The sequence below is a fragment of the Apus apus genome, chromosome 1, assembly GCF_020740795.1.
Source record: "Apus apus isolate bApuApu2 chromosome 1, bApuApu2.pri.cur, whole genome shotgun sequence".
Classification (NCBI taxonomy): domain Eukaryota; kingdom Metazoa; phylum Chordata; class Aves; order Apodiformes; family Apodidae; genus Apus; species Apus apus.
The window spans coordinates 168122261-168150003 of record NC_067282.1 but is presented as its reverse complement, the minus strand read 5'-3'; the positions used below and the strand labels follow the sequence as shown (position 1 = coordinate 168150003).

At 39.7% G+C, this 27743-nt stretch overlaps 1 protein-coding gene across 1 annotated transcript in view; it reads left to right on the top strand.

Moving 5' to 3' along the window:
• Positions 1-23889, top strand: part of TPH2 (tryptophan hydroxylase 2) — a 49945-nt gene extending 26056 nt beyond the window's left edge. Inside the window, exons 9-11 of the mRNA XM_051622018.1 lie at positions 16865-16960; positions 22690-22823; positions 22913-23889. Of these exons, the coding sequence (XP_051477978.1) occupies positions 16865-16960; positions 22690-22823; positions 22913-23087 (405 nt within the window). The 3' untranslated portion in view covers positions 23088-23889. The remainder of the gene's footprint in view (positions 1-16864; positions 16961-22689; positions 22824-22912) is intronic.
• Positions 23890-27743: the final 3854 nt, after the last annotated feature.

Sequence of the window (27743 nt, the reverse complement as noted above, 5' to 3'; positions counted from 1 at the left end):
CTGGGATAAAAATAATGTTCAGAGCCGCCTCTCTGGGGGAAGTCAGTGATAATTCATATGAGTTGACTTGCCTGTCTTCTCTCAGGATCTATGTTATTTGGTCTTGTTGGCTTCATTTTAGTTCTCCTCCCACGCTGAACAACTGGCACATAATTCAGGACAATTACATATTATGGTTGCTGAGGAGATAACCAGAATGGAAGAAACGGGAGCATTGCAAGATAAAGACTGAGTTGCATTTGGCAACTTAGGGTTGATGCAGTGTGGTCTCACTAGACAGAGCAGACTTTTGCAGTCTCTCATGTTCACAGACAACAGGTTAGATTTTCCAGAAGAGCTATTTGATAGTGCTAGGCCATAAGTATAGCTTGTGAACTGGATTACTGTCCTCCTCCATGAATGAACAAATGGAGCTGAGAAGAAAACTATGAAAATATTTGAGATTTTGAACATCCCCACTGTGCATCTGAAAAAACAAGACTACTTGAATGTTTCTCATTTATAGTTGCAAAATGATAGGCAGTGGATTAATCACTGTGGTAAGGCTGTGATCAGCTCCCCTGCTGAAGCTATTCTGCCATATAAAAGTAATTATGTATTGCCCAACTGAAACCTGGTATAATAGCTGAGGAGCCATGGCATTCACTGAGCATATTGAAGTTCAACATTCAAATCTCTGCTGGGTATTTTGCCTGTATCCCAATGGCATGCCATGATTGTGTGACAAATGTCAGGAGTGAGCACTGTGAGTACCCTAAGTCCAGTGGTGACATAATGGAGTTTCTTGCAAAGGAGTTGCTTCCAGCTGCACCTGTAGTTAATGAATAAAGGAGCTGCAGCATGAAGAGCTGGGAATGAATATGATTTGAAAATTGCTTTAGTAGATGTTGATGGACTTAAGGGAGACTTATGAAATTACTCTGACTGGGGATATGTGTTGCTTAGGATGAAGCGATTCCTACTGTCAAAGCTAGGACTATAAAGCTGAAATCAGGTATGGTGGATCACTATAGCCAGACATCGTCCTGCCACACAGCATGAGACTGGAAATGTGATCCATATTGTTCATCAGTAAATCTCCTGGGCTGTTTCTGTGCCTGATTTTGACCAGGCAAAACCACCTATATGTGAACATATTTGGAAATTGCCCAAGTGCAAAATCTGAAACTGATACAAGAAGCAGAAGGTAAAGCTGATGAAACCTCCTGGCCTTCTTAATCATTACAAAGTCATACAGCTCTTTGAAGCAGTAAAGAAGGACAACTTACTGATGAATTACTTTCATTGGCAAAGTGTTGCTGGGCAGGCTTTTCAAAAAGAACACCCTAATTTGTGAGTTTGCTCTGCATAGTGTTCTAAAGGAATTAAAAGCTGGTAACAGTCCCTGTTTAAAAAAGATTTCTTTCAGCAATACTTTTTGATAAAGTAGGTGAAGCACTGATGTCAGGCCCTTCCTCTAGTGTGTGTAATCGAATAGGTGAGTAGAAAGGATACATATATCACAGAACCAGACTAAAGGCGAAAAAAGCTTGAAGATTCCAGGGATCAATACCGAATGTTTTAGAATACTGCAGTGTTCCCCTGCAGTGTGTTTTCACAATGATCACACCAGAGATTCATGGCTCAAGAACAAAATTCTCAGCAGCACTCAAAAACAAATGGCTCTGTACTATATAGAAATAAGTTAGCACTCCAGAGGAGTTACTACAGGGAGGTATCGAAGAGTTCTGTTGCTGAAATGGGAGCAAATGGTCAGTATTTTCTGCAGGAATTGTGACAGTTTTTTGAGGTCTTTGTTCTGGGTTTGCAGAGAGTCTGTTTCTAGGTTTGGATCTCTAAGAATTGCTGTGCTGGTCAGGCCACATGGCTGGTGCCTTGTGCCTAAGTGGAGTCATAAATGGCTGCTCAGGAGGGACATAAGATGAGCATATCTGATTATTTTCAAATGTTTCTCAAATTTTTAAACGCTCAGAAACTCAAGTAACTCTTGAGTCAAATTTGATTTATATGTATTCAATTATCCTGAATAGATTTCTGTCCAGAAACAACTGTCTTTGAAGACATGTAGATTTTTAGTAGCTGCAGTAACTTTGGCAAAGAGCTCTACAACTCAACTATTCACTGTGTGGTGATCTTTCTTCTTTTATTGTTTTTAACCTGATTCCTACTAGCTTTTTGTATTTGAAGAGAGAACTACCATGTCATCCCTTTATATTTTCTCTATGTCCTTATGGCTTTAAAGAACTGTTTCATTTTCTGCATTGGTTGTCTCTTTTTCAGGATTGAAAATCAATCATTTGTTATTTGTCATATGGCAGATGCTCTGTGACTTTGAGCATGTTCCCTGAACCCTTTCCACCTTTACAGCTAGAACTGGAAAAAGGGATAGAGGAGAGCAGGTATCTCAGTCGCCAGGCTGGGAGCAGTTTGAACCCTAATCTGAGTTTTGGTTAAGAGCAGTACTGTGGATTAAGCCAGTTTTGGATGTGCTTCGTGTAGAAGTGGGAACCTTTTGTATGGCAGGAATAGTGGACTTGATGTTGTGGAGCTGACATCTTTTGCTGCTAAGAGATGGGAGAAATGGGCTGCATCCAGGTGTAGGAGGGAAGTAGAAGTCAGCGGATCCATCTTTCTCAGCCAGCATCACTATTCAAGGATACAAGTCTCTGCAATTTCTGATAAACAGGAGGAACAAAGGGATGATTCTGCTGCTGTTAATTCTCTGAGAGGACAGGAAAAGAAATTGAGATGGTAAAGAAATCATGTGTCAGCCACTGCAGTGAAGTTGGGGAGCTGGACTGCTGATGTTGGAATTTTGGTGTGGTATTTTATTTGTAGAGGGTGATATAAAATACTGTTTTGCAGAATGTTTTAAAATGCAAACATCCTGCTTTAACTAGTTTCTGGTCTAAGTAGGTCAACAAAGGATGTGTTACATCTGGAAATGAAGCTTTGTGCTTTGTACTGTGTCACTCAAGATCATAAAGGAGGGTTCACCTGTGGCTATGAGGGTGCCCAGTTGGTCAGGTCAGTGACCTGCTTCTTGAGAGGATGTCAGGTTGCCCTAACAAAATTTTGCACTCAGAAGTAACTAGAAAAAATGTTATTCTATACCGTGTTTGTATGTTTGTATGTGTTGTGGTTTTGGGCCCAACATGACAACAAAGAACAGCCCCATGGTTGCACACTCGATTCCCTCCCCCCCCCCCCCCACACACACTCTGGGATGAGGAGGACAAAGCTCATGGGTTGAGACAAAGTACAAGGAGGGTTCCTCACTGATTAAGGTCCTGGGCAAAACAGACTCAACTTGGGGAAAAAATAATCAAACACACACAGGACAACACACAGAGCAGGGCTTGCCTATGTTACCCCACCCCTCCCTTCTTCCCGGGACCAAATCACTTTGTTCCCAGTTTCTCTCCCTCCTTCCCCCCAGCGGCACAGGGGGACAGGGGATGGGGTTTAGAGTCAGTTGACAGGCTGGTGGTTCTTGCCGCGCCATCCTCCTCAGGAAGAAGGATTCCTTACAGTCCTTCCCTGCTTCCCCATGGGGTCCCTCCCATGGGAGAGAGTCCTCCACGAACCTCTCCTTCATGAGTCCTTCCCACGAGGTCCAGAGCTGCTCCAGCCTGGGCTTCCCACAGAGTCACGGGCTGCTTCGGGAACAAACTCCCCTGGCGCCGGGGTCTTTCAAAGCTGCGCAATCAGAGTCCACTGGCAGCAAATCCACTGGCCACAAAGTCCAAGTCCACTGGCCAAGTTCACCCCTCCTGGCGCCTTCAGGGAATGTTCCACCACATTCCTGCATGAGTGCAGGGGGACAGCTGCCATCTCGCCATGGGTTGCAGGGAAACTTCCTCTTGGGCTCCTTCTTCCCCTTCTTCCTCGCCAACCACCAGCACCACTCTCCTCCTCCAGCACAGCTCTTCTCCCCCCATCTGCTTCTCTGCTCACGTGTTATAGCTGTTCTTTCATATGTTAATCATTGAGGCACATCTGTTGTCCCTCTCATGGCTCCTTGGCTGGGTTTGGAACAGGGGGAGCTTCTCAGCTTCTTTCTGGAGCCACTCCTGTGGCCCTTCCTCTGCTACCAAAAAACTCACCAAACCAAACCAGAACAGTATGCTTGGGTCCAGCCCTGTAATGAGGAAGCTAGATGTAAGAGAGAACTAATTTGACTTAATTGGGAGCAGGGAAGGAATTAGAAATTTCACTGTAGAAATAATATAGCTTCTTTTAGAGAGGATGCAGTTTATGAAGATCAAGCCCTAAGCAGTTAGGAATGCTAAAGAAAAATCCTCTAATAAAATAACAAATTACAGCCAGACAATGGATTGCTTTTATTTCTTTTAACATTATGTTTTCAAAAGTGGTTAGATCATAATCTGTGGCGTTACTGAACCGCAGATGCAAATTTACATGCAAACAAGTAATACGTTTTGACATACAGGTTAACAAGAGAATGGTGCAAATTTCACAGAGCACTGGCTTGCTTATTACGTTTGTTTATTTTCAGAAGCAACTTCATTTTCATTAAGAAATTGCAGATTCTGCAGTAGTAATCTTTGCTAGTAGTTCAATAGCTCACAGTCTGAGTGTGCTCTGCCACAACAGTAATGAAAGTGAGCCTCAAAAAATGAGCTCGGGAAGTTATAATAGAATTTAGGAGTGCATGCAAGTGGCAAGAGCCTGCCATTTTGGTGTTGGATCCCATTGGGATAGGTTGAGGAATATATGGAAAGAGTCTATGAATTTTTATAGGGTGATGTTTTTTGCATGTGTGTTTTCTCTTTTGACCGGGAGCAGGAAATGTTTTAGCAAAAGAAGGCATAAAGTGTCTTTTATAGAACCTGTGTAACTGGGACAAAAGAAGGGCCTTAGCATAAGTGTTCAGTGAGCAAGGATTGCACAAGTGTTTTGGATAAGAACTACAAACAAAGGATGTAAGTTACAGGGATAAAGTTTTAAATAAAGAAAATGGGGAAAAAAGCAGAAGTAGTAATGTTCGGAATATAATGCTGCTGCTCTTCCCAACTGTCCCTGTGCCTTCACCAGCATGTTGAAGGAAAGAGATAATACTAGGCTCTCTGTGGTTATCATTCATACTGACATTGCTACACTTATTTTTCTTTGGTTGTAGCATATACATGTGAAACTCGCTTGTAAAATGTGTTAACGTACAATTCAGAACTGCGGGGGGTCTCATGTTGCTAAAGCTTTGTGTACAGTAGTACATCCCAGACATTTAAGAAGTATTCTTAGAGGAATACTTTAGTGTTGAGGCAAAGTAACAAAGTAAATTCTATAATACTACTAGCTTTTTCTATTGCATTTATTTGCATTTTTACTTAAATATGTAAGATTCTGTAACATAGAGCAGTAATTGAGTCATTTGTACAAGATCTGGAGATCCTCCATTTTCACTACACAGGTGTGTGGGGTAGGGAAGGAGTTCAGCAACTCACTTCAACCATAGAATCATAGAATGGCTTGGGTTGGAAGAGACCTTAAAGATCACGTAGTTCCAACCCCTCTGCATGGGAAGGAATACCTTCCACTAGACCAGGTTTCTCAGCGCCCCATCCAGCCTGACCTTGAACACTTCCAGACGCATCCACAGCTTTCCTGGGCAACTTGTTCCAGACCATGTCTAGGTCTCACTTGGGGCTGAATGTCTGTGCTGTGGGTGCAAAGGTCAGACAGCTGGCTTTATCCATGCTTTGCATGGAGCCAGAGGAGTTGAGGAACAAAAAAAGTTTTTGTGACTGCAGGTGTGGTTCTCCTGGGAGCAGCCCCCTGAATGCAGTTGCCCGGTTATCTGGCTGGGACCTGCAGTGCTGTCGGGGTGAGCCAGCTCCTGCTGCCCCTCACTGATGGATCTCTGCACCCTGCTGCACTGCGTGGTGCAGCTGTGGCTGCAACCCTGCACCCGCAGCCCTCCTTTCAGGGGTCACTAGGCCCCATCTGGAGAAGAAAGCCAGGAGTTTCTGCTTTCAGGCAGAAACCAAGCCAATTATGCTTAAAGAAGGAAGTCCTCAAGCCATGCACTCACCTTTTATTACCTGGAATCTTTGGGTAAATAATTTTGCTTCTGGAAGGGACATTCATACATGCAGCTACTATGCCTAACCTAAAAAACACCTTCTAATGGAAGGAGTCTTAAAATTTATGTCTGTACAGAGCTGAAAAGATCCTAACAATATTGACAACTATGCATAATGTGAATAATTTGAAATACTGGCTCAAGGACTGAACATATAGCATGTGTTCAAGCTAATTCTCTCACTCAACATGTTCCTCGGTATTTTCTTTGTAGGCACAGATAAAAGTATGGAAGTAAGACAAAATATATCTGCTATCCATAAAGAGCTAACTATGCCTAGGGCTTAATTACTTAATGCTGCAGCTTTGGAAGTGGTTCTTGTGCCTGTAGTCATCTTTCTATCAAATGGCATCAAAGTGCTGGATGGAATATGGTCCCATAAATTTTTAATTGAGATATTTTTGGGTGTTCTGCCATAATGATTTTGTAAGTATAGCTTAATTATATATTTATAGGTCTGACTCTGACACCACAGAATACCAAGGGGAGTTTTGCCATTGCTTTCAATGAGTTTAAGTCTGTGGGCTAAATACTGCCTTCATTTCCACGTATACAATCTCCTAAAAGTTAATATGGTTGTACACATGCAAATGAAGGTAGGATTTCTTGCTATAAAATTAATGTTAATCCTTTACTTGCGAAAACCTGTTATTTAGGAATATGGGATTCTGCAGGGGAGGAATCAACTCTGGAGGACACGTGATTTTGCAATAGTTTTTCTTTCTCTGTCCAAATCAAGCTCAAGCCCTGACAGGCCTTCTGATGTTATTGTACAAAGGGTTTTTTATTTGTTGACAATTTTGGAAGGTTAAAGCAAATACTCTAAACCTGAGAGTGTTGCTGAGGCCAAAGAAAAGTTTGCATAGAAGGGCCCTGTGTCTGTTAATTTTGGTTGTTTTGGTTCGATTCCAGCTGTGGCTGATGTTATCTCAGTGCAAGGTCAGCAGAACATCAACACAACAGCACTGTTTCAGGCACAGTTTGAACAACCCCAGCATTAATCTGGTTGTTAGGTTCAAGCTCGGTTTCGGATTTTGCATTTGCATCAGATAAAGCATTAATTTTGGCAAGATAACCTTGTTTCTGTTAGCATCTGTAAGCCTTATATTTTCTGTGCATTACAGAGAACTTTCTATAGATCTTCATTGTGACATTGATAAAGATGATGTGTACTGAGAGTGCTAGATAGAGCAGTTTGAACTCAGGGCTTTTTCAAGACATGCTGGAACAAGTGGTTGCTCCCAGATTATCCTTTTTTTCCCTCATAAAACATATTACTATTTTTCTTAAAGTTTTTCTTCCTTTTCTTGAATCAGTAGTCTAATTGTTGAAATTATATAATTTGACTATATAAAAGTGCTAAGATTATAGTTTAACAAGACATTTTATATTTTTAATGATAAACACCTTTATAGGATTAATTTTTCCACCTTGAATAAACACATTAACTTATTGACAGATCCATATTATACATCTGCAATTAATTTAGGACCTATACAAGCACAGAAATCTTGAATATCAGTCGGAGCCTGATCACTAGTGACCATTTCAGAGTGATTTTCACATTTGATAAGTCACTCCTAAACCACAGCCACTGTGAATTCCTTGGTTTTCAGTATAGTGAAGAGCTGTGATCTCTCTTCTCACAGGTGCTTGCTCAGCATAACTTTTTTCCACCTTGCTGAATACATGTTCATATGATTTGCTTTTTGTTTACTGACTTCTAGCAGGTAGCTCACCGGTGACTCAGTTGACTGTTCTGTGCTCATGATAGATTGGTTTTACATGCCCTCACTGCTGAAAATCAAGGAACTACAAGATGCTCAACTCTACTTGAAAAAGATTTGTTTGAGGCTGTGAAAAACGTCTTCAATTTGGATATATTTTTCGTAAAAAAATTGATAAATATTTAAAATTCCCTGAGCTACTTTCCATCTTTGATCTGTCTGTCAGCTTGACATTAATAGAACTTAAACTTTTGTGCTGAAGCCTACTATCTCTTTTGTTTTTGTTTTTGCAAGGCAGGTTAAGCAAATGCATTAAGTGCCATGAAAGCTTTTGGGAGTCCCTTTGCATTTATGTGATTAAAAGAACATTGAGTTTAAATGCAGTGTTGCTGTGGGAAACTGTGATGTTTGAAAACAAGTCCTAACTTAAATGAGTTTTCAAGAAATAGATGCAAGAAGTTAATTTTCTTTTTAAAAATATTTAGAAAATGACTGTGGATGCTGTTATTTTTGTAATAAAGTCCTACTTGTTTTCTCTCCTCAAAAATGAATTTGAAGTGGATATAACTGCAAAAAAAATAGAGCATATTTTCCTTGAAATAAGAATTTTAAAAATTCACTGGACAGTTTTTCCTGTCTTTTCAATGTGCTTCTACCCCTACAATTTCAGGGCTTGCAGAAGTTCTGAGATCCTTCCAGCCCCAGGAGGCTGCTCCCCTTTCTGAAGATACAACTCCCTGTCATTAGCAGATACATTAGGATGTTTGCTGCTGATCACGTACACAGGAACCTCATAACCCATCTGAGTTAAAATGTCACGGGAGACTCTGTGACCCTGCTGCATCACTCCCTGCAGTGCAATTGCCATATGCAGTAATTGCCCTGGCAATTAGGTGGGACACAGCCTGCTCCAAGGAATGGCATCACAAGAAGCACCATATGTGCCTGGTGCCTTCTCAGGGGAATGCTTATCAGAGGGGACATTAGAGGTTTGTCTCTGTGCTGGCCAAGGGTAGTTACTGAAGAGGCTTTGCAGCTTGAAGTAATTCTGAAAGTGGACTGGCATAGGGCAGTGATTCAGTAAACTTGCTGCTTATAAAATTGCCTGTACTGTGATTTGTTGCTGCTCCTTTGTTTCTTGTTAATCTGGGGATTTACCTTACCAGTCTGTCAAAAGCGTCTCCTAGATAAGTGAAATAGGCTCTGGTGTCAGTTTTGCCCTTATGCTGGGGAATGTAACTTTAGGTCGACTTTTCTGAGTCTCCTTCTTAATTTGCTTGCTGGGGAGTTGAAGTCAGTCTTTAATAGAGAAGAGCCAACAGTCCTAGAGATGATGACTCCCCATAAAATGGGAAGGCTGTAAGGTGAAGGATAGCTAAATGATCTCTTGTATATGTATTTGTTTCAAATTCTGCTCTCACTTGGGTAATGCCAACCTGTCAGTGTTCAAGTCCTTGGCCCTTTGTCAGAGGAGTCATACTCTCCAAACTGTCGCTTAAGTCACAATGCTGAGGGAGAACTGAGGTACCAGCCCTTGTCCGTGTAGCATATAAAATCAGGAATTTTCTTGCTTTGATATGCTTTCTTAATACAAAGTCCTCATTTGAAAGACTAGCAGGACAAATATCTAGAAAACAGGAACGACAGAGTCCTAGAGACAATCCCTTCTTGCAGCCTGGGAATTGTGAAGGAATATGGTGGATCAAGTGTGTCACATCAGGCAGCTTAGACTGGAGAGTGCGGTTGGACAGCTGTGACATGTTTACTCAGCTTTTTAAATTTTCTTCTCAGCTTGACTTTCAAAGGACTCCATCTCCTGGAGTCCCAGCTAACATGTTGAAAGACCTGGCTGTGCATCTTAGGTTAACTGCGTGAAATCTCTAGATGGCTGAAATTTGAAGCAACAGCTTGCTAAATAAATCAGCAAGTACTCACTTCAGCTACCACAGGGAGACCTGAACATGAATCCACATTACATGTTGTAAAGTAAAGTGGAAAGGGTGGAAATGGCTCATTATTGCACATCATTTGTTCTTAATAACTCCATATGAAATTAATAAACCTTAAAACCCCAGGTTTTGGAAGTTGTTCAAAGATAAGAGTCAAATGATAGGGAAGGGAAGATAGGATGAGTGAAGCATTAGGGCTTCAATGCCTTATGTTTAACAAATGATCTAAGCAGCAGTTCATAGTTTCGATGGTCTCATCTCCTTAGCTGCATATTAAGCTTCAGCGCTATTAGTTAATTACGCTGAAAAAAGCAGGAGTTCTTTCCCTGACAGTGTTGAGCAAGTAGAGGCAAGTGTGCATTTGTGAGATTGATTTTTGCATCATCTATGTGACCACTAGCTTTGGTGGAGGGAAATTGCTGCCTTTCCAGGAAACACCAGCCTCTGGCACACAAATGCTTTCTGCTCAAGTGTTGAGGTTCCTGATTCTGCAGCTCAAAGGATCTCCAAAGTTTTCAGCTGAGATAAAATGAGATGGGTGGACAGACATCATCTTTGTGCAGAGCAAGCATAAATTCAGATTATGTTCAGGAGTAATTCAAACATGGAGTGGGATATCCAGTGGTTCCAACTCTGTGGGAACTAACTTCTTTTGGAGTTGCAGAAGGAGAAAGATCCCAGAAGTGCTTCATCCTTCATTCTCTCTGCTCACTCTTTAGAGTAGTAGGAGGGCCTCCTTCATGTAAGAATGGACTGCAGAATGATGCATCCTCTCAAGAAACACCAAGGTGTTAGGGGGAATGACCTCCAGATCTTATTCTTGAAAAAATAGGTTACATGTACAAGGTAGGCACCTGCCACACACTTGGTCTTGTCTTGGCTGGGCTCCCCAGTGTTGGAAGCACAGGGTTATCTCTGTACTGGTACTGCTGTAGTGTTTTGTTGCTTGAGCTACCTTTTCTGCTTCCTTACAAACTCAGGGTGATAATTTTATTTTGATTACCATTATGAATTTTTCTCCAGAAATTGCTGAAGAAGGAAACATGTAATTTCAAAGTATTCACTAGGGATTAAGCCCCACTGGGCTCACTAGAGTGTGTGCCTTTTCTGAGCGTGCCAAGCTCTGCATTAGAAGAATGTGCATGTGTTATGGCTGTCAACAGAAATGTGAAGGCTGGTGTGCATCTATCCCCAAGTGCTCTAATGAGTGGCACCACATCTACTAAAAACTTCAGTTTATAAAGATATTGTTCCAAGCATTCACCCTTAGTGAAAGGTCTGAATGCAAAGTAGCCTGATGAGAGGAAAAGGAGAATATTGTTAAATATATGCACTTTGAAATCCCCAAAGGAAACTCAATTTCAGTGAGCCTAAGTACATTTCAAAGTGGCAGACTAAACAAAATACTGCAAGAAGGTAACTGAAAAATTAAACTTTGTTTTCTTATTTAGAAATGCTGTTGACTGAGAATAGGGTCACTGCCTTTGTTGGAGGTAGACGAACCATCTATAATGGAAGACTTAGCCATTGACTTTTTCTTCTTTTCTGCTTTTGATCTATTCACAAGCTCATCATGAGATTTATTTGTTGTTCAAAAATCTCCCTGCATTTCTACTCCATGATGCTCCCACATGAATAGCTGTCAAACAGCTGGTATTGCTTGATGGTTGGACTCCAACATTGGGCTGTAGTAGCTAGTTGCCTGGGTTACCTGTGTTCTGTCTTCCTGTTTCTTGTATAGTATTCTTGAAACTACTCAATACACTGTGAATTTTGAATAATTCAGTCAAATGTGAAATGCCAGCTGTTTTTTTGCTGTGTTTGTTTTGTTTTGGTTTTGTTGACTATTGATATCTCAGAGACTGAAAAATAAGTGACTATTCACAAATTTATTTGTACCAGCTCTGGATGAAGAAAGCAAACACAAATGGAGTCATTGTTATTTCTGAAAAAGTATTTGCTTGCAATTTGAGCAACTTTTACAGGAGGAAAGAAAACCCTTTTACTTCATTAATTCTTAGGATTAATTTCTAACAATGGATTTTTGAAAAGTCTTTCAGTTGTATATAACTACCTTCTTAAAAGATAATTACAACTATATGAGAGATTTACTCTCTAGGTGAATAATTTTGAAGCTAAAATGTCAAAGGTTTCCTTCTCTTCCACAGAAAAAGGGATTAATCTTTTCATATTGTGAGCATATCACCCACATCTGAATTAAGAGTGGGCCATTCAGGTAACCTTTGAAATACTAAATGCAGCAGAAAGAATGGAAAGATGTTTTCTTAAAGATATTTATTTGGCACTGGTCTTTCAGGTGCTTACACACATTAGTAGTTGTATTGTCTTTATGCAATGAATTTTATATATATAAATATATATATGTGTATATATATAAAGTGATTGTGCTGCTACGTGTCTGCTTGGGGCTGTAGCTCCACCCCGTTAGCAGTTCCTGTAGTGGTGTGGTGAATATTCCTTTCCACATAGCAGTCATCCAGTTACTCAATCCTTCCTTCTTCCCACTTAGGACAGGGAGTGCAAGTGAATTGGCTCCTGACATGGCTGGTGTTCTCAGGACTCATCTTGACAACATCTTTACAAGTACTTTTAGAGAACAGATAAAATCTTCTGTTATACATCATGCTGAAGATAGCCAAGTGAACAGAAATAATAGGTCTTCAAGCTATTCCATAAGAAAACTAGGTGAAGTGGAATGGCTTGAAAGGTCTTCTTATGGAAGAGTCAGGTTTTGAAGTGCTGACTTTGTGACACTGGCACCCAACACCCTGCACAAGCTCTTTGCACAGGTCCCAGGAGGGAGATTCCCAAATGCAAAATGATGTGATATGAGGAGTGATTTTTAAAAGTAATAGAAACCAGCCAGTTTAGGATTGAGTTTATCAGACCATTTCCCTGCCTTTGAAAATTTATAAACACAGTTGAATAATGCATTGGGCTTTGGTTGGTTGTTTTTTGTTTTTGTTTTGGTTTTTTTTGTGTGTTTTTTTTTGTTTTGTTTTTTGTTTTGTTTTTTTAATTAGCTGTCATAACTGTCACTGATTTTTTTCACTTTCTTTTTGGTCTAGTTTATAAGGCAGGACAGTGCCTGAACGTGAAGAAGAGACATTGTGTTTACCCTGGAGAACAGGCTTTTAGTTTCCCAGGGCTGGATCTGTTCTGTATCTTTTCTGTCAATAATAGGACAAATGATTTGACTCTTAAAATTGCTCATCTACAGGGCCAGACCAGCTACCCTAGTATCTTATCTCTGACATGGGCAAATTGCAGACATCTGGAGGAGACAGTTTAGGTCTAAAGCCATATGTTGGTGATACTTGCCTGGAATCCGGCTTTAGTTGCCAAAGATTATTGATTCAGAGACTCTGAAGGAAGAGATCTGCTGTCTTAGTATTCAATAGCCCTTAACAGGATTTTCTTTCATGGATCTATTTAATGATATTTGAACTCATGAAGACAGAGTTTCAAGAGGATGAGTGTACATTGTCTTTCGTATACTTCAGTTAAATAAGAGAAATAATATCCCACACTGTTTTATGCTCCTGCCAGTCCTGTTTATTACAGTGATGTCTGTTGTCTTAAAAATTTATTTTTAATATTTAATTTTTCCCTTTCTTTCTTAATCTTATTTTGCTGGTTTGGCTAACAGAGCAGCATTTTAGTGGAAGGTTTTTTAAGAAATGCAGAATTTATACAACATGGAAGGGAACCTTTCCTACTTCAAGAACCTGCCTATAGGTTGTATAGCAAAGCCACATTTCACCCCAAAGAAGAGGTGGAACTGGAAGTAAAGGGAGATGACAGGACATGGCTGCAGCTGGCAGAGGAGCGGGGTGTCTGGGGCTGTGGGCTGGAGACTCTGCCAACGACAGGTCCAAGATTTGAAATCAGAACATGAGAGCCTGCATTCCCTCATTTGTGCTTACATTCACCAGCCTACACTTAAAAACACTGTAATAACCAGATACTTACTTTCATGTAAGGCTTTTCAAAAATGTTCATCTCAACAGCTGTTTCATCCTTCAGTCATTCCCACTCCAGTGTAGTTATCCTGTACATAACAGAGTACCACAGTCAGTGTAGTTTACCATACAAAAAGAGCGTGTATTTATGTGTCTGGTCTGTAAAAAGTGTATCTGTATGGTTAAAATTTAAGCTCCTTATCAGTATGCTCTGGTGTTTGTGCACTGGAGAGCACAGCTTGCTCAAGCCTGTGATTCTCCTCCTGCACGAAGCTGCCTGTGCCTGTGAGTGGGAGGGTGGGGGGAGTCGTGTGTTGCTGACTGGTGATCTGAAGATGGCAGCATTGGGTGAGCTATCTCATTGGCTCAGCTAAGCAGAGCGCTCTTAAATACACAGGTTGTGGTAGTTGTATATGGCAAATTTATCAAAAGATCAGCTTTTCATTTGAAGGACTTTTCTTAATGCTATAGTTTAATACCACAAGTTATATGCAGACATAATTTTAGCATCTGGTCATTTTTTATGCATTTTGTTTGAGTTAGTTACACTGAGAGTGCAGGTCATATCAATACTGAGGATAGCTTCTCATCAGCAAGTGCTGGCTCATAAATATGACTCCCTTTATATAATGATGATGATGCTGGTGCTGATAATATTTTAATATTAATAATTTTTCAACTTAAGTAAGAAAAGCTCCCTCTTTGTGTGCTGCCTATCCATCAAGGAGGAAGTGAAATCGAGGTGTCCCTCTGTCCTGTGAACACCCTACCCCCGAGCAGCAGGGATTACTCTGTCCTGTGTCAGTGTTAGCTCTCTGCCTTCTGCCCCTTCCTTCCCTGTGAGTGCACATCCCTGGTGGAGCAGAGGGTGTTTCTCTTCCCTCTCTCCACTGGCATTATAGATTGCCAGGTGGGCATTCTCCAAGCAGGTGCATGACATAGGTTTGTTTGTCCTCTACATGGGGAAGAAATACAGTAAAGGTGTCCTACATGTGGGGACAAAGTCATGCCTGCTTTTACAGAGCAGACAAACAGTAGACCCCCTCTTTTTAGCTGGAGTTGGTCTTAAGGATGAATATGATGGTGCAGTTCCTTGTGTATCTGTAAGGAGGTTCATATTCAGAGCAGAAGACCTACTACCAGATGGGTTCTTTTAAGAGAATTGAGGGGGAGGGGGCAAATTCAAATATGTCAGTGGAATTTGAGTGTGAAGTCGAGTGGTTCATTGTTACAGTGAGAGCAAGAACACAACCAGGACTGTAGCCCTCCAAAGGTTTTTCTGAGAAAATATTTAGGCAAGGAAGCTAAGTTTGTACTCTTCTTGACTGTAGGTCTCAGCTTCACTCAACTCCTACAGTGATGCCTTTGTCATTTTGTGTATGTGACTGTTCCTGAGATGTCTCTTTTTGAAACCAGTTGTCTTGGCCTTCCTTTCATGGTAACATCAGCTCATTGCATCCAATGAAAAATTTTATACCAGCTTGGCTTATCCAAGTCAGTAGCAAAACCAGAAGTGGAACTTTGACAATGTTATCCTTTCACCTCTCCTTGTGGGTATCCTTGCCTTTGACTGCTGTCATGGAATCTGACTGAAGACATTTGAAGTCACTGCAACCTTTCCTTCTTCCCAGCTGACTTAGCAGGTTTGGATCAGACACAGGGCTCATGTTTTTATTCCTTTTTATTACACCCTTCTACATAGTGCTATGCTGCATGAATCACTAGCTGTACAGGAACTTTTATGTGAGGCAGAGAAATGAATAATTTCTCAATTTCTAAACATTTGTTGAATTTAAAAGAGCTGTTAATTTCTGCTCCTTTGCATTTAGTATGATACTCAGCCTGGAAGTGAGGTAGTTTAAGGACAAAATGAATAGAAAAAAAAAGTATTGTTAGGATCCATTCTCAAGTTATTCAGAAAATCTTAAGATTTAGTGCTGAATACTGGTTTGCTTCTTATCCTATATTCGCATTTCCTGTAAAGACATAATTCTTAGGTTCCATGGAGTTACATCCTTTTGCACAAAACCTGAAATTGTCAGATAATGTAATAAACACAGATATAGGATGTGTGTGTACAAACATATGAAGTATCTTTGTATAAGTTAGAAATCAACTTCCTAAAGCCCTCAAATGTAGAAATAGTTACTAGGTTAATCGCATCTGTTTGATCTAACATCAAAAAGAAACCTTGATGTGTCCTAACAAAGCCAAACTAAGTGGCATCAGCAGAAGTGACTGCCTTCTTTTGCATTTATTGGACAGTGGGCTATCTGTGCTTCTTACGGCCTTCCTAACATTTTGACTTTGTTGGGGGTGGGGATACAGCAAAGTTAGCTACAGTATTGTTATGTTGGTTTAAAACATCTCTTTCACGGCTTCTCCTCAGTTTTGCAGCTCAGATTATTGAATGTAGAGCAAAAGAAGAATTGTACTGGATTCGTCAAGTGAACTCATTCAACTGACTGTAATTGTCTTTTTCTGTGATTTAAGAAACCAAAATGGTATATTAGTTATTTATGACATAGTAAAATCTAGTGAAGACTGAGGCCTTGGCTCAAGAAGGCTCTTAAGAACATTCATATAAGTAAGTTCATACATATAAGTAAACTCAAGACACCACTTAAATACATGTCAGACTTTTCAGTGGCATCAGCTTGTGCTTACAGCTGAGTGCTCTGAACTAGATCTTGGAGATCTTCAGGGGTTCCTAGACAGGCAGACCAACTACCTTGCAGAATTTTATTTCAAGGCACCTCATTTATTTCAGAAGGTTTCAAAAATCTCAGCAGATTACTGTCAATGCCTTTGATACCTAAATGATCTTGCTTGTCTGTTCCTAACTGGCCATTCCTGTGAACTGCTTGGGTGCCCAGATAAAAAGCAGAATCTGACATTTTTTGTGCAAAGCCCCCTTACTGCAGAACGTGAGATTTAAAGTACTTAGCACAGGAATAATATACTTTATCTGAATTTATATTAAAGACATGAAATTCTGAAAAATTGGGACAATCAAGTGAATATGATATCAATTGTCATTGCTGAACTGCCTGTTTGCAACCATGCTAATATGTATCTTGATATCTGTATATTTTACAGTGCTATTTTTTTACAATTGAATTTGGCCTTTGCAAGCAAGAAGGACAACTACGTGCTTATGGGGCAGGACTTCTCTCTTCTATTGGTGAATTAAAGGTATGTGACCTGAAAGCAGAATCAACTTTTTAATCTTAAAATAATAGTTGAACATAAATATTTTGAGTTTCAAATAACAGTTAAAGTTCTTAAGACAAAAAGCTTACTTTTAAGATGTGATATTGCTCTAAAAGCTTTGTTTGAAGTATCAGCTTGCACTTGAAGCATGAAATGGATTTGTAAGGCCTGAAGTACCAAAGCAACTATTAACTACAAAACTGATTTCTGTTTGAATTTGCATTTCTTGTGTAAAGAGGCTCATAAGTTCTAACAGGTAAGGGTGCCTTGGGCTCTGAAAGCTTCATGTGGAAGAGAAGTATGTATTTTTAATACACACAAAAAAAATGTTCTGAAATCAGGCACAATTCTGTTTTAAGTAATCCAATGTATTGCATTGGATTGTTATTGATATCAAGATAGCATTTTCTAAGGTCCTCATTTAGTAGATCAGTTGTACTTAGAATTAAGGAATGCATAGTAACTCATGCGAAGTTGAAATGTGTGGCTGTTTGACAGTACATAGAGCCCTGTTCTTATAAAGGTGAAAGTATTTAACCTTGCACAGTGTGAGTAGTTGTAGCGGATCATTTATTGCCTCTTTTTATAACCAGAAAACACAGGGAATAAGCAAAAGGTATTTTGTCACAAGTGTAGTATTTTGGGACATAATATATCTCTCTGTTGGCAAGATGGGGGGGAAGGAGCAGGAGAGGGAGGAGTACTATCTCCTGGGACCCAAATGAGTGCTTGGTGGCTTCTCAGGTAAACTTCTCAGGCAAACAACAGGGTTTTTTTTTTAAAGCATATACAGAATAGTATTTACAAACTGTTTTGCAATGTATCTGCTGTTTATTTGTGGTTAAACATATTCCCACCCTCCTGGGCTGGCTTTCATTGAACTACGTGGCGATTTAATAGAAGTATCTCAGTCTCTTTTGCTGTTTGTTTCAGCTGCAACTGAGAATATTCATGGTGAAGCTCATAAGTCAAACTGCTGTTCTTTTATTACAGGGAAAAGGGTTGAAGAGAATTACCTTCTCCACTATTTTTTCTTTGATTGTATTACAGTTGCTCTAAGTTCAGCACATACTCAGCCACAGAAGCATTCTGTATCAGCCTGGCAATATATTATACCCACAGTGCAGAGATAGTTACAGGCAAAGAGATGAGTTAAATGCCAACATGCCCATTTTTTTCTTATGACTTAATGTTCAGTGCTGAACCCCAAATTCTGTGCAGGATTCTGCAGAGAATCAGGCCTTTTATTTAAACTTAACATTCATGGTCATTAGGTGATGACCCTGAAAATGCCTATCACATAATTTACAAAATCTAAGGGCATAAAGGCGAGGAAATGAATAGTCAAGAACATAATAAATCTTTTACCCTCAATGTCATAAACAAACACATTATTCTTGTCAAGTGTGCATATTTTGCTACTAAACATTTGTGGTCACAAATCTGTGTTCTTCACTCAGCAGTAGTCTCAGAGTATAAATGCAAAGAATAATCCTTATGAAAAGCAACAGTAAAAATTAAATAATGTGCACATTAATAGACTGTACTGATCTGCTTCAAAGGTGCAGCCACACATATATCATCATAATTTTTCCATAAATCTAGAATATTATATACTTTTATATCACATTATATATATATTTCATAGGTGTGAAGCCAGAAGGGACTCTTAGATCATTTGGTTTGACCTTTTGTGTATCATAAGCTGTTAAATTTCACCAGTTCTTGTATATACCGAGAATAGGGACTTAAGTCAGAGATTTCAGTTATTGAGAGACAAAGCATTTGTCTGCTGCAGGCACAGAACAGCACCATTTCACAGATAGCCATAGTCTCCATGAAGGAACTGTTAAGGTGAAAAATGTCTGGCAAGTCTTTGTGGGACTGTGCTCCAGGGTACAAAAGAAAGTAAAAGGTAGGGGGGGGGAAAATTGCAAAAAGCTGGTAAGTTTTCTGCTAATTCAACCATGGGAGAACCTGTTTCTAGACCAGCAACCTGGCAGTGAAGAGGCTTCTTGTCAACAAGATAAATCAGGCTGGTGCAGGCTGTGCACCTCATGACAGTGATGCACAGCCTTGCATCAAGAAAAACTAGAGAAACATGGATATGTAGGATTCCCTTTAAGATTGTCCCCACCCCAGTATTTAGGCTTTGAATTCTGGTTACTGAAATGTGCTACTCCTGATGTGCATGCTAAGGAAGCATCGAGCAAAAAAATAAAAATAAACTAAAACCACAACAAAATAGAGAGAGCAGATGAAAAAAGAAGCCTGGGGGAAAACGAATAAACAGTAAGTAGTTATAAAATGTTCTGCCTAATACAGTAAAGTTAACTCTAGCTAACACTATTACACAGTATATATTGTGGGCTTAGAGATAAGGCAGAAATAATGTACATTTCAATTATTAAAACTATTTGTAAAAGGCGGCCCAAATGTCTTGGAAATTTTAATCCATTTACTTTGTATGATGCTCTCTTGAACCCTTTCATTAAAGGAGTCTCTTATCAACTCCATTTGGCTGCAGATCAAGTCTTGTATCTCTGTAATATGCTTCCATGTATTTAGGAGAGATAGACTTTGAATCTTTCTGTATAGATCTTTTAGGTCAAATACAGTATCCAGTCATGGTTTATTTTTAATTGTAGTTTATGTTAAGAAGAAGCAAGATTGGTCTTTTTAACCAAAAAGATTCCAACACAAATTTTGGTTCTGTTTTCCAAAGGGACAAAGATGATGGAGAAAACAACTCCTGGATCCCAGATGCTAATTTTAGTGCTTTTTAAAAATAGAGAGTATTTTCCAATATAGAAAATTATGCTGATAACATAAAAAAATCCTGGTAAAATGAGGTTGCAAATCTGAAAGTGTCCTATGTTGTAGATAAGCTGAAAAACATTTAAGAGCAGGTTTTCCAAGACTCCGTGTTCTCCCACAGAACAACAAGGCTATAAATTATGGCACACGGGCAAGTCCTCACTTTTTTTTTTTTCTTTGTGAAAATAAAAATCTCCGAGTTGCATTATTACACTACTTTTTTTTATACTCAAAGGAGAAATTTAAAGACCAAGCTCTTTTTCTCATGTGTCAGTGATAGTGGCCACTAAGGAAATGATTCAGGATTGCTCAGTGTATATGCCTGGTGGTATCAGAAGTGCCCCAGTATATCTGACCAGCTCTCCAGCTGCCACTCCAGAAACATTTAAGTCTTCTTTAGATCCTGTGCTGTATCTTCCATCCTTGTGCAGAAGCATTAGACATCCTAAGCCCTAGGGAGCTATGGTAAGGTACCTCAGTCACTCTTTTAATCTTTGATCTACCAGGGAGTGGAGGCATTTCTTATCGTTATTTCCAAAATGGGTAGTTGTCTAATTCTTCAGCTGTCCAGTTGTCTGATACTGCTGCTTTTCCTACGAATCTGTGATGATTCATTTGGAAGTTTTGTTGCTTGAATATTCCCAGACTGCAATCCTAAATCAGTTACCACCTAATTTAGAAGGCATGTTTGAATTCTTTACAGTCTGTTTCCAAGTTGTGTGTTTCATGGTGTCTGGACATCCCAGTCTCCTCAGAGTTGCTTTGTGAAGCAGCAGCTCTCCTCATGTGTAAACTAAACTAGGATCCAGAAAGTAGGAGTCATTTCATTTAGATAATCTGAGGAGAATAACCAGAAAGGCTTTCTCAGAAAATATCCACTGTGGTAAAAAATCAGTTTTTGCTTCTCTCCAGGCTCTCTACTTCTATAAAATTAGGGCCCAGTGATTATAGCAGCTGTTCAAGAGGTAGGAGCCACGATGGCTTCAATCCCAAGGAGTAGGCTTGGCCCAGCAGGGGCTGTGGGTGGAGGAGAAGAGGACAATGCTGTCACCCTTTGCATTGAAGCTGTCACAGGGCAGAAGAGAATCTGTGAGCCCAAAGTGGTCATTACTGATTCGTTTCCTAAGAAAATGTGGCCAGTATAATTCTTCATTCCCTGCACAAGGCTTCACTCAGTCGTCTCAGAGATTTAAAACTTCGTGCTTTAGACATTTGAGGCATCAAATCTCACCTGAAAGTACAAAGGCACCTTAAGAGAAGGTCTTTTTATCTATAGTTTACCTCCTGGAGAGCCTATTATAATTCCCAGTCAAGAAAAACAAATTAATTTCAATAAGAGTTAAATGCCTAAATCTACAGGCCCTCAACCACATCATGGCTCTGCAAGGAGAAAGTGACAACAGAGATATAGATAGGGGCCAAATAAGGTGAGCCTGTTCCTGCAGTCCATTTAGAAGAGGATGCTGTTTAAGAGATACCATTTTAAATTTTTGTTTTCAAAGCTGTTCAACTGATGGCTGGCTAGGAACAGCAAACCTTGTGAGAAGGAAAAGATATATGTACTAAAGAAAGTTAACTCCCTGACATTTTAAGATTCCGTGCATTAATTTTTCATGTATTTATTTTTGGAGAGACAGAAGGTGGGAGGAAGAGGTTCTTGTTCTAGCTTTATGTCCTGTTATTGGGAGACTGCAGGTTGAGAGCTAGTGTGATATTTTCAGAGCTGTTCACAGGAATTTAGGAATGAGCATAAGCAAGAGTTCAGATAAAAGGTGTGGTGAATGCCTTGAGGTTAATATCTTGCTCTGCTATAAAGAAATGTCCATGCAGAAAGGAAGTAAAGAAATAAGAGACACTTTTGTACCTCAGGGATCTGCTCCCTCCCTGTCATTTCTCTATACTTCTCATGCACATCTTCACTATGGATAGATATTAGGGGACTAAAGAAGATTGAAAGTTGACCTACATATCCTCTCCTTGCTTACCTTGTATTTCTGTACAGAGTACTGAGAATGAAAATACGTGTGCTCCAAAAGTTAAGGTAGGTCCAAAAGCTAGCAAAGGTATTCAAGTGGGAAGGGGAGCTGGAAAAAGATTGTGTTGGAAAATGTTTCAATACCTGATTTTCAGTATTGAAACCTGTGTTCTTTCTAGTGGCTTGTGCCACTCATGTGAAGAGAAAGGCTGATGAGGAATCTCTTCTCTGGGTTAGCAGCATTTGATGCCTCATCTGCCCATTGTCTGCTCTGTACTTATCTATGCCTCTTTAGTTAGCTGCTTTTTTCCTTGGAATACTAGATGGAGCACTATTGCTCAGGTGTACATTGCAGAAGCATAATGCATTTCATCAGCACACAATGAACAGGCATTGTTAACTGGACTTTTCAGATACATGGTTTCACTCTTAAACTCACTGTCAGGAAAACAGTATATGATTTTGGCCTGAAAATGTAAAGCAGAGATTATATGGATGGTCAGACTCAATTCACCCACCAAGAAGATGATAAATTCTGCCAGTTGAGTGACATTTTTGGGACATACATATTTGTAGTTGTACAGATAATTTTTTCAGGAAGATTCATTTGATGACTTTCCTATTTCCAGCTGAAGATTTAGGTCTGTATGGCTACATGGCAGGTGCATTTCTAATCTTCTCTTTATTATGTTAATAATTATTTTTTGGGAAAAAAATTACACTCATAAGAAGAGTTTTTTTAGGTAACAAATTATTTATTCTGTTCAAACTGAAAAGCCTCTATAAGGAAGACAGGAGAGTCTTGCTAACTAATGGGAAACATACAGCACAGCAATATAAAGGCTGTATATATGAAAAGTTGTATAGATACACTGTTGTATCAAATGTGGTTTAACAGATGCTGTGGTGTATTTTGCAGCATGCTCTCTCTGACAAGGCCAAAGTGAAAGCATTTGATCCGAAGACAACCTGCTTGCAAGAATGTCTTATCACTACTTTCCAGGAAGCTTACTTTGTTTCAGAAAGTTTTGAAGAAGCCAAAGAAAAGATGAGGTAAATAGTTTCCCTTGACTCAAAAATCTAATTTTCTCTTCTTTTGCAGTCAAAAAGGAAAATATGTTAATTTTCTTTTTTTCTTTCAGGGACTTTGCCAAATCAATCAATCGCCCCTTCTCTGTGTATTTCAATCCATATACTCAAAGCATTGAGATTCTGAAGGATACCAGGAGTATAGAAAATGTTGTCCAGGACCTCCGCAGTGATCTAAACACCGTATGTGATGCTTTAAGCAAAATGAACCGATATTTAGGGATTTGATATGTGTGGCACTGTGATTTGCTGTCAGCTGCTTTTTCTGTAGCCAGTCTAGTAATATCATGTGATAATGGCTAATCTCTCAAACCCATCAAGTTTCCCTTTACAGCCTGGCCTCTGGCTTGAATCATTGTGTAGCTCTGTCTAATTGTAATGTGCAGACAAACCAAGGCAATGCTAATTTGTAAATGCAACATGGAATGTGGCAGAATATAATAATCAATTCCTCAACACAATGTCATGTACAAGTACACCATTAAAAACTTGCCTGGCAACAGTTTGGTTTCCGTAAGATGATTCTCTTCAGTGTATAAGAAATGGTGTTGCTGATTTCATTAAGTCTGAGTTTGGTTCTTTATATTCCCTTTCCTCCCATAAGAATCCAGAAAAAAATTATTTGCAACATTTTAATTTTCTCTGTAAGAAAATATGTATTTCTTCCTATGGTAGGGATGGCAATGTTTTGCCCATAGATCTGTAACAGAACTGAGTGTCCCTTGTGACTGAACCATACAATTTATATACCAATGCTGAGATCAGAAAGGCTATGTATCAGTACTAAAAGGTCTATGGAGATTATAAGGACTCACAACTGGCAAATGTTCAACGTGGCGGAGGAGTTGCAACCCAGTGAATAACCTAACACCGTGGACATTTGATGTAGAAGGGTAGTTCTAGTTCATGCATGTGTTACCCATGACAGTCCTGAGCATATTTCTTTTGTGAGGACTATCTGGGAATAAGAGAGGAAGTGCTTGTGTTAATTCTGGGTTGTTAGATGTGAACATAAAGCCCTTCTGCATCATAGTGTGCCTTCCACGTTCCCTTCTCCTTTGACCATACTCCTCTTGCATTTCATGCATTATTTGCCTGTCCTTGTTATGCCACATTCAACCTTGATATGGTCATGCATGACTGGCTCTACACTGTATCAGTATCAGCACATATAAAAGGGTGAATATGGAAGTTGTTATTTAATTATAGCCAAGACAATTATCAGTGAGTAGATTACCTATGGGGTAATTAAATCACAGAGACACCCAAGCTGCCTAGTTTGTACCAAATGGACGCAGGTAATGCCAGAGTTAATAAACTGTAAGTTAGCAAGCTCTGACAGAAGTACACGCTCTGTCTGAGGAGCACAATGCAGAAATATTTGAGTTGGTTTTTATCTGGAAGCAATAATTATGCATGTCTTTCCTTTATCTGGGCTATTCTATTCTTCCATTAGCCAAGTTAATGGAGAGTTGACTATATTGTATGGACCCTTCTTAATGGGAACCACATGGCTTATGCAGATCATGTCAGTATAGGGGAAAGTGTCACAGCATGTCTACAAAAAGGGAAAGTAGGTATCTAGTTAAGCTGCTCTTGCAGCTGAAAGAGTCATGCAGATACTCTTAAGTGTTGCTAGCAATTTTAGCATAAAAAAGAGCACCACTTGATAGTACCAGCATATTCTTAGATAAGAGGCAATCTATAAGGGTAATTTTCACAGAGAAATCTGCCACCTCCTCAAAGATAACGATGAGATAACAGGAAACACTCTTCCCCCCACCCCAAATAGTCTCTGTTGCATTCTAATGCTGCTGTTAATAGTGTGTCGAAAATCTAGTTTTAGATTTAACTGTGACTGCCATTGGTACAAATGAAGAGCTATCAAATTATCCCATGGGGATTAGCATGCTGGAGGAGTTTTTTTATCTTCCTGGTATTAGTACTGACTCTGTTAGCTAAGCACTGCAGTATCTGACCCTCTCCTTCTTCAGAAACACACATATCTTTATGTACATGGATACCTGCCAGCTGGAAGTGTTCTTCTGAGAATTCAGTAGGACTGGTTTATTTTCGGGAATATTCAAACATGCTGATTGTTAAGATATCTCTCATTCTCATACAACTGGAGACTCTCTTTTTACAAGGAGTCACATGGAAAAGACAGGGGGTAATGGGAACAAGTTACTCCTGGGGAGATTCCGATTGGACTCCAGAAGAAAATTTTTCATTATGAGAACAGTTAGGCATTGAAGTAATCTCCCAAGGGATACAGTGGATTTCCCTTCATTGGACAGTTTTAAGACTCAGCAATCTCATTTAAACTATATTTTTATTACCTAGAAAGGCTGAACCAGATGATCCTTGAAGTCCCTTCTAATATGGAATGCGATGATTCTGTGACTTATCACTAGGAATCACTGGCAGCCTTGGCATGGAAGTTTCTCCCTCTTTCTTCCCATGGAATCTGATAAACCTCTCATACCCCTTTCTGGAGAAACTGTATTGAGATTTGCTTTAACTGAAAAAATCGTTGTGCAAGGAATAGTAGATCTTAGTTCCAGAATGGACAAAGTATAGTTGCTTGCTTAAGTAAAATAAAGCCACAATGAATAACAAAGATTCAAAGCTTACAGAGTTAAGCTTTTCCCTTGAATCAGAATTATGCAGGAAAGTTTTAAATACTTATAATATCTGGATTGGCTTTAAACTGGAAGAGGGTAGATTTATGCTAGACATTAGGAAGAAATCTTTCACTGTTAGGGTGGTGAGACCTGGAGCAGATTACCCAGGGAAGTTGTGGATGCCTCATCCCTGGAATGTTTTAGCCAAGGTTGGATGGGGTTTGAGCAACCTGGTCTAGTGGGAGGTGTCCCTGCCCCTGCAGGGGGGTTGGAACTAGATGATCTTTAAAGTCCCTTCCAACCCAAGACCTTCTACAATTCTGTGATGGTTTATTCCTGTCCTTTCTGAATAGCTTAAAAAAGGATTCCACAGAAGTGAAACAATAGAAACATATCTTTCTTTGTTTTGTGCTGTTAGCAAGAAAATCTTATTATGGATTATGGAGAAACCCTGGAAATCCAATAGTCATTTTAGGACTAATGATGGCAAGGAAACTGTCTACAATGAAGATACAATGTCAATGAAACAGAACATAGTAGCAGGATAATGGGCTCCTGCTGCTAGATATATGCTTAATCCAATGATTTTATTTCTATTATACAACATGATTAAAAATAAATTAAATATAATGGGCTAAGGAATAATAGTGATTTAGAGAAACAATTGCTCATTGTTCTTTACATAGCAAAGCTGCCTTCTTACAGGCTGCAGAGCAAACTGGCTCTGGATTCAGCCAGTGAGGAGCCAGAACCGGGAAGGAACCCTTTTAAAAAGTGCACCATTGCACTTCTATGAATCATATAGTTCCAGCTTAGCTAAAATTCTTCTCTGAAGTTTTTATTAGCAAATTAAGATCAGCCATGCAGCAATCTCCTTGGATGACAAGCTCATTTAGGAATAATGAGGGAATTATTGACAGTTATCAAATTATACTGACATTTCATTTAAAATAGGCCATATTTATCTAAGGTGCTTGTTTAGCTTTAGTGAGCTGGACTCTGGAAATTGGACTTCTGGCTCAGGCTCATTTATTTCCTGTGTAATTCTGAACTGATGCTTTATGGGTCTGAGATGTATGTACTTACTTTGCCTGCACACTGTAAATGGGCCCGAGCTTAATGAATGTAAAGCATTGCAGTGTTTACTACCATGCAAAGTCTAAAATGACGAACAGCATGCTGAGACACTGCAGCAAATACAAATACCAAGTTTGATTTGCAAACCAAGGCATGGTTCAGGCAATTACTTTCATTTGTTCAGTAGCAGGGATGGGGTGGGGAAGGTGTTAACACAATATATCGCATTTTTCCTCTCTACTCTTCAAGAGCTGTTTTGAAGCCTGTAGCCCCTCAGTACTTTATGGAATAAGGTGTCTTTTCCATTCTTCCTGTTACGACATCCTAATGTGATGGAGAAAATTCCAGAAATTTACTATATTGTAATGTATATTTACTGATGTGCTGTAACGGATTACAGAAGAAAGTTTCATATCTTCGAAAGGACAGCCTGGCTCTGAGAAGCTGCTGAAGGCTTTCACCTACAGGCTGCTGGTGCAAATCCAGCCCAGTCAGCAATTACTGAATGCTATCACCAGCCAGCAGCAGCCTAGCTTCTGTGTGATGAACTGGGAAGCTGGGATTGCTTAGTTTGGAGTAGAGGAGTCTGAGGTGACGTGTGATAACCTTTTTCAAACACAGAGAGATAGCTGCAAAATGGAGGGGATAAACTGTTCTCAAGAACTAATGGACTTCAATTACAGGAAAGGAGCATCAAGTTATGTCACAGTGAAACATGGGGAACAGATTGCCTAGGGAGACAGCAGACCCTCTATCATTTTTTAAGAGAACAGGTTAGGCTGCTGTCTCTCAGGAATGGTATTAGCACAGTCAGTCCCATCTTGAGACCAGGGGAGGGGCAATATGAGGCCTTGAAGTTCCTTAGAGTGATTGGCCTGGAAGAGGCTTCAGCCTGCTCATGAAAGGACTCCAGCCAGCTAGCGTAGGCAGAAGACTGATAGTGAGCAACCAGTGGTTGTCCTTTTTGTAAACAAGGTTTAAAGCTGCTCAGCTTTATAAACAAAATAGAAATGGATATTTGATCCTATCTGTGCCTGTATTTGGGCAGTCAGGAAGACTGTGTTGCCTTGAACAATCTGGAGAACCTGAAGCTCTTTCAAGCCTGAGTGCTCCAGCCACACATCAGCCTTGCATCTTGGTGAAATCTGAGCACAGAGCAACCTGTTCTCCCTAACTCCCCTGG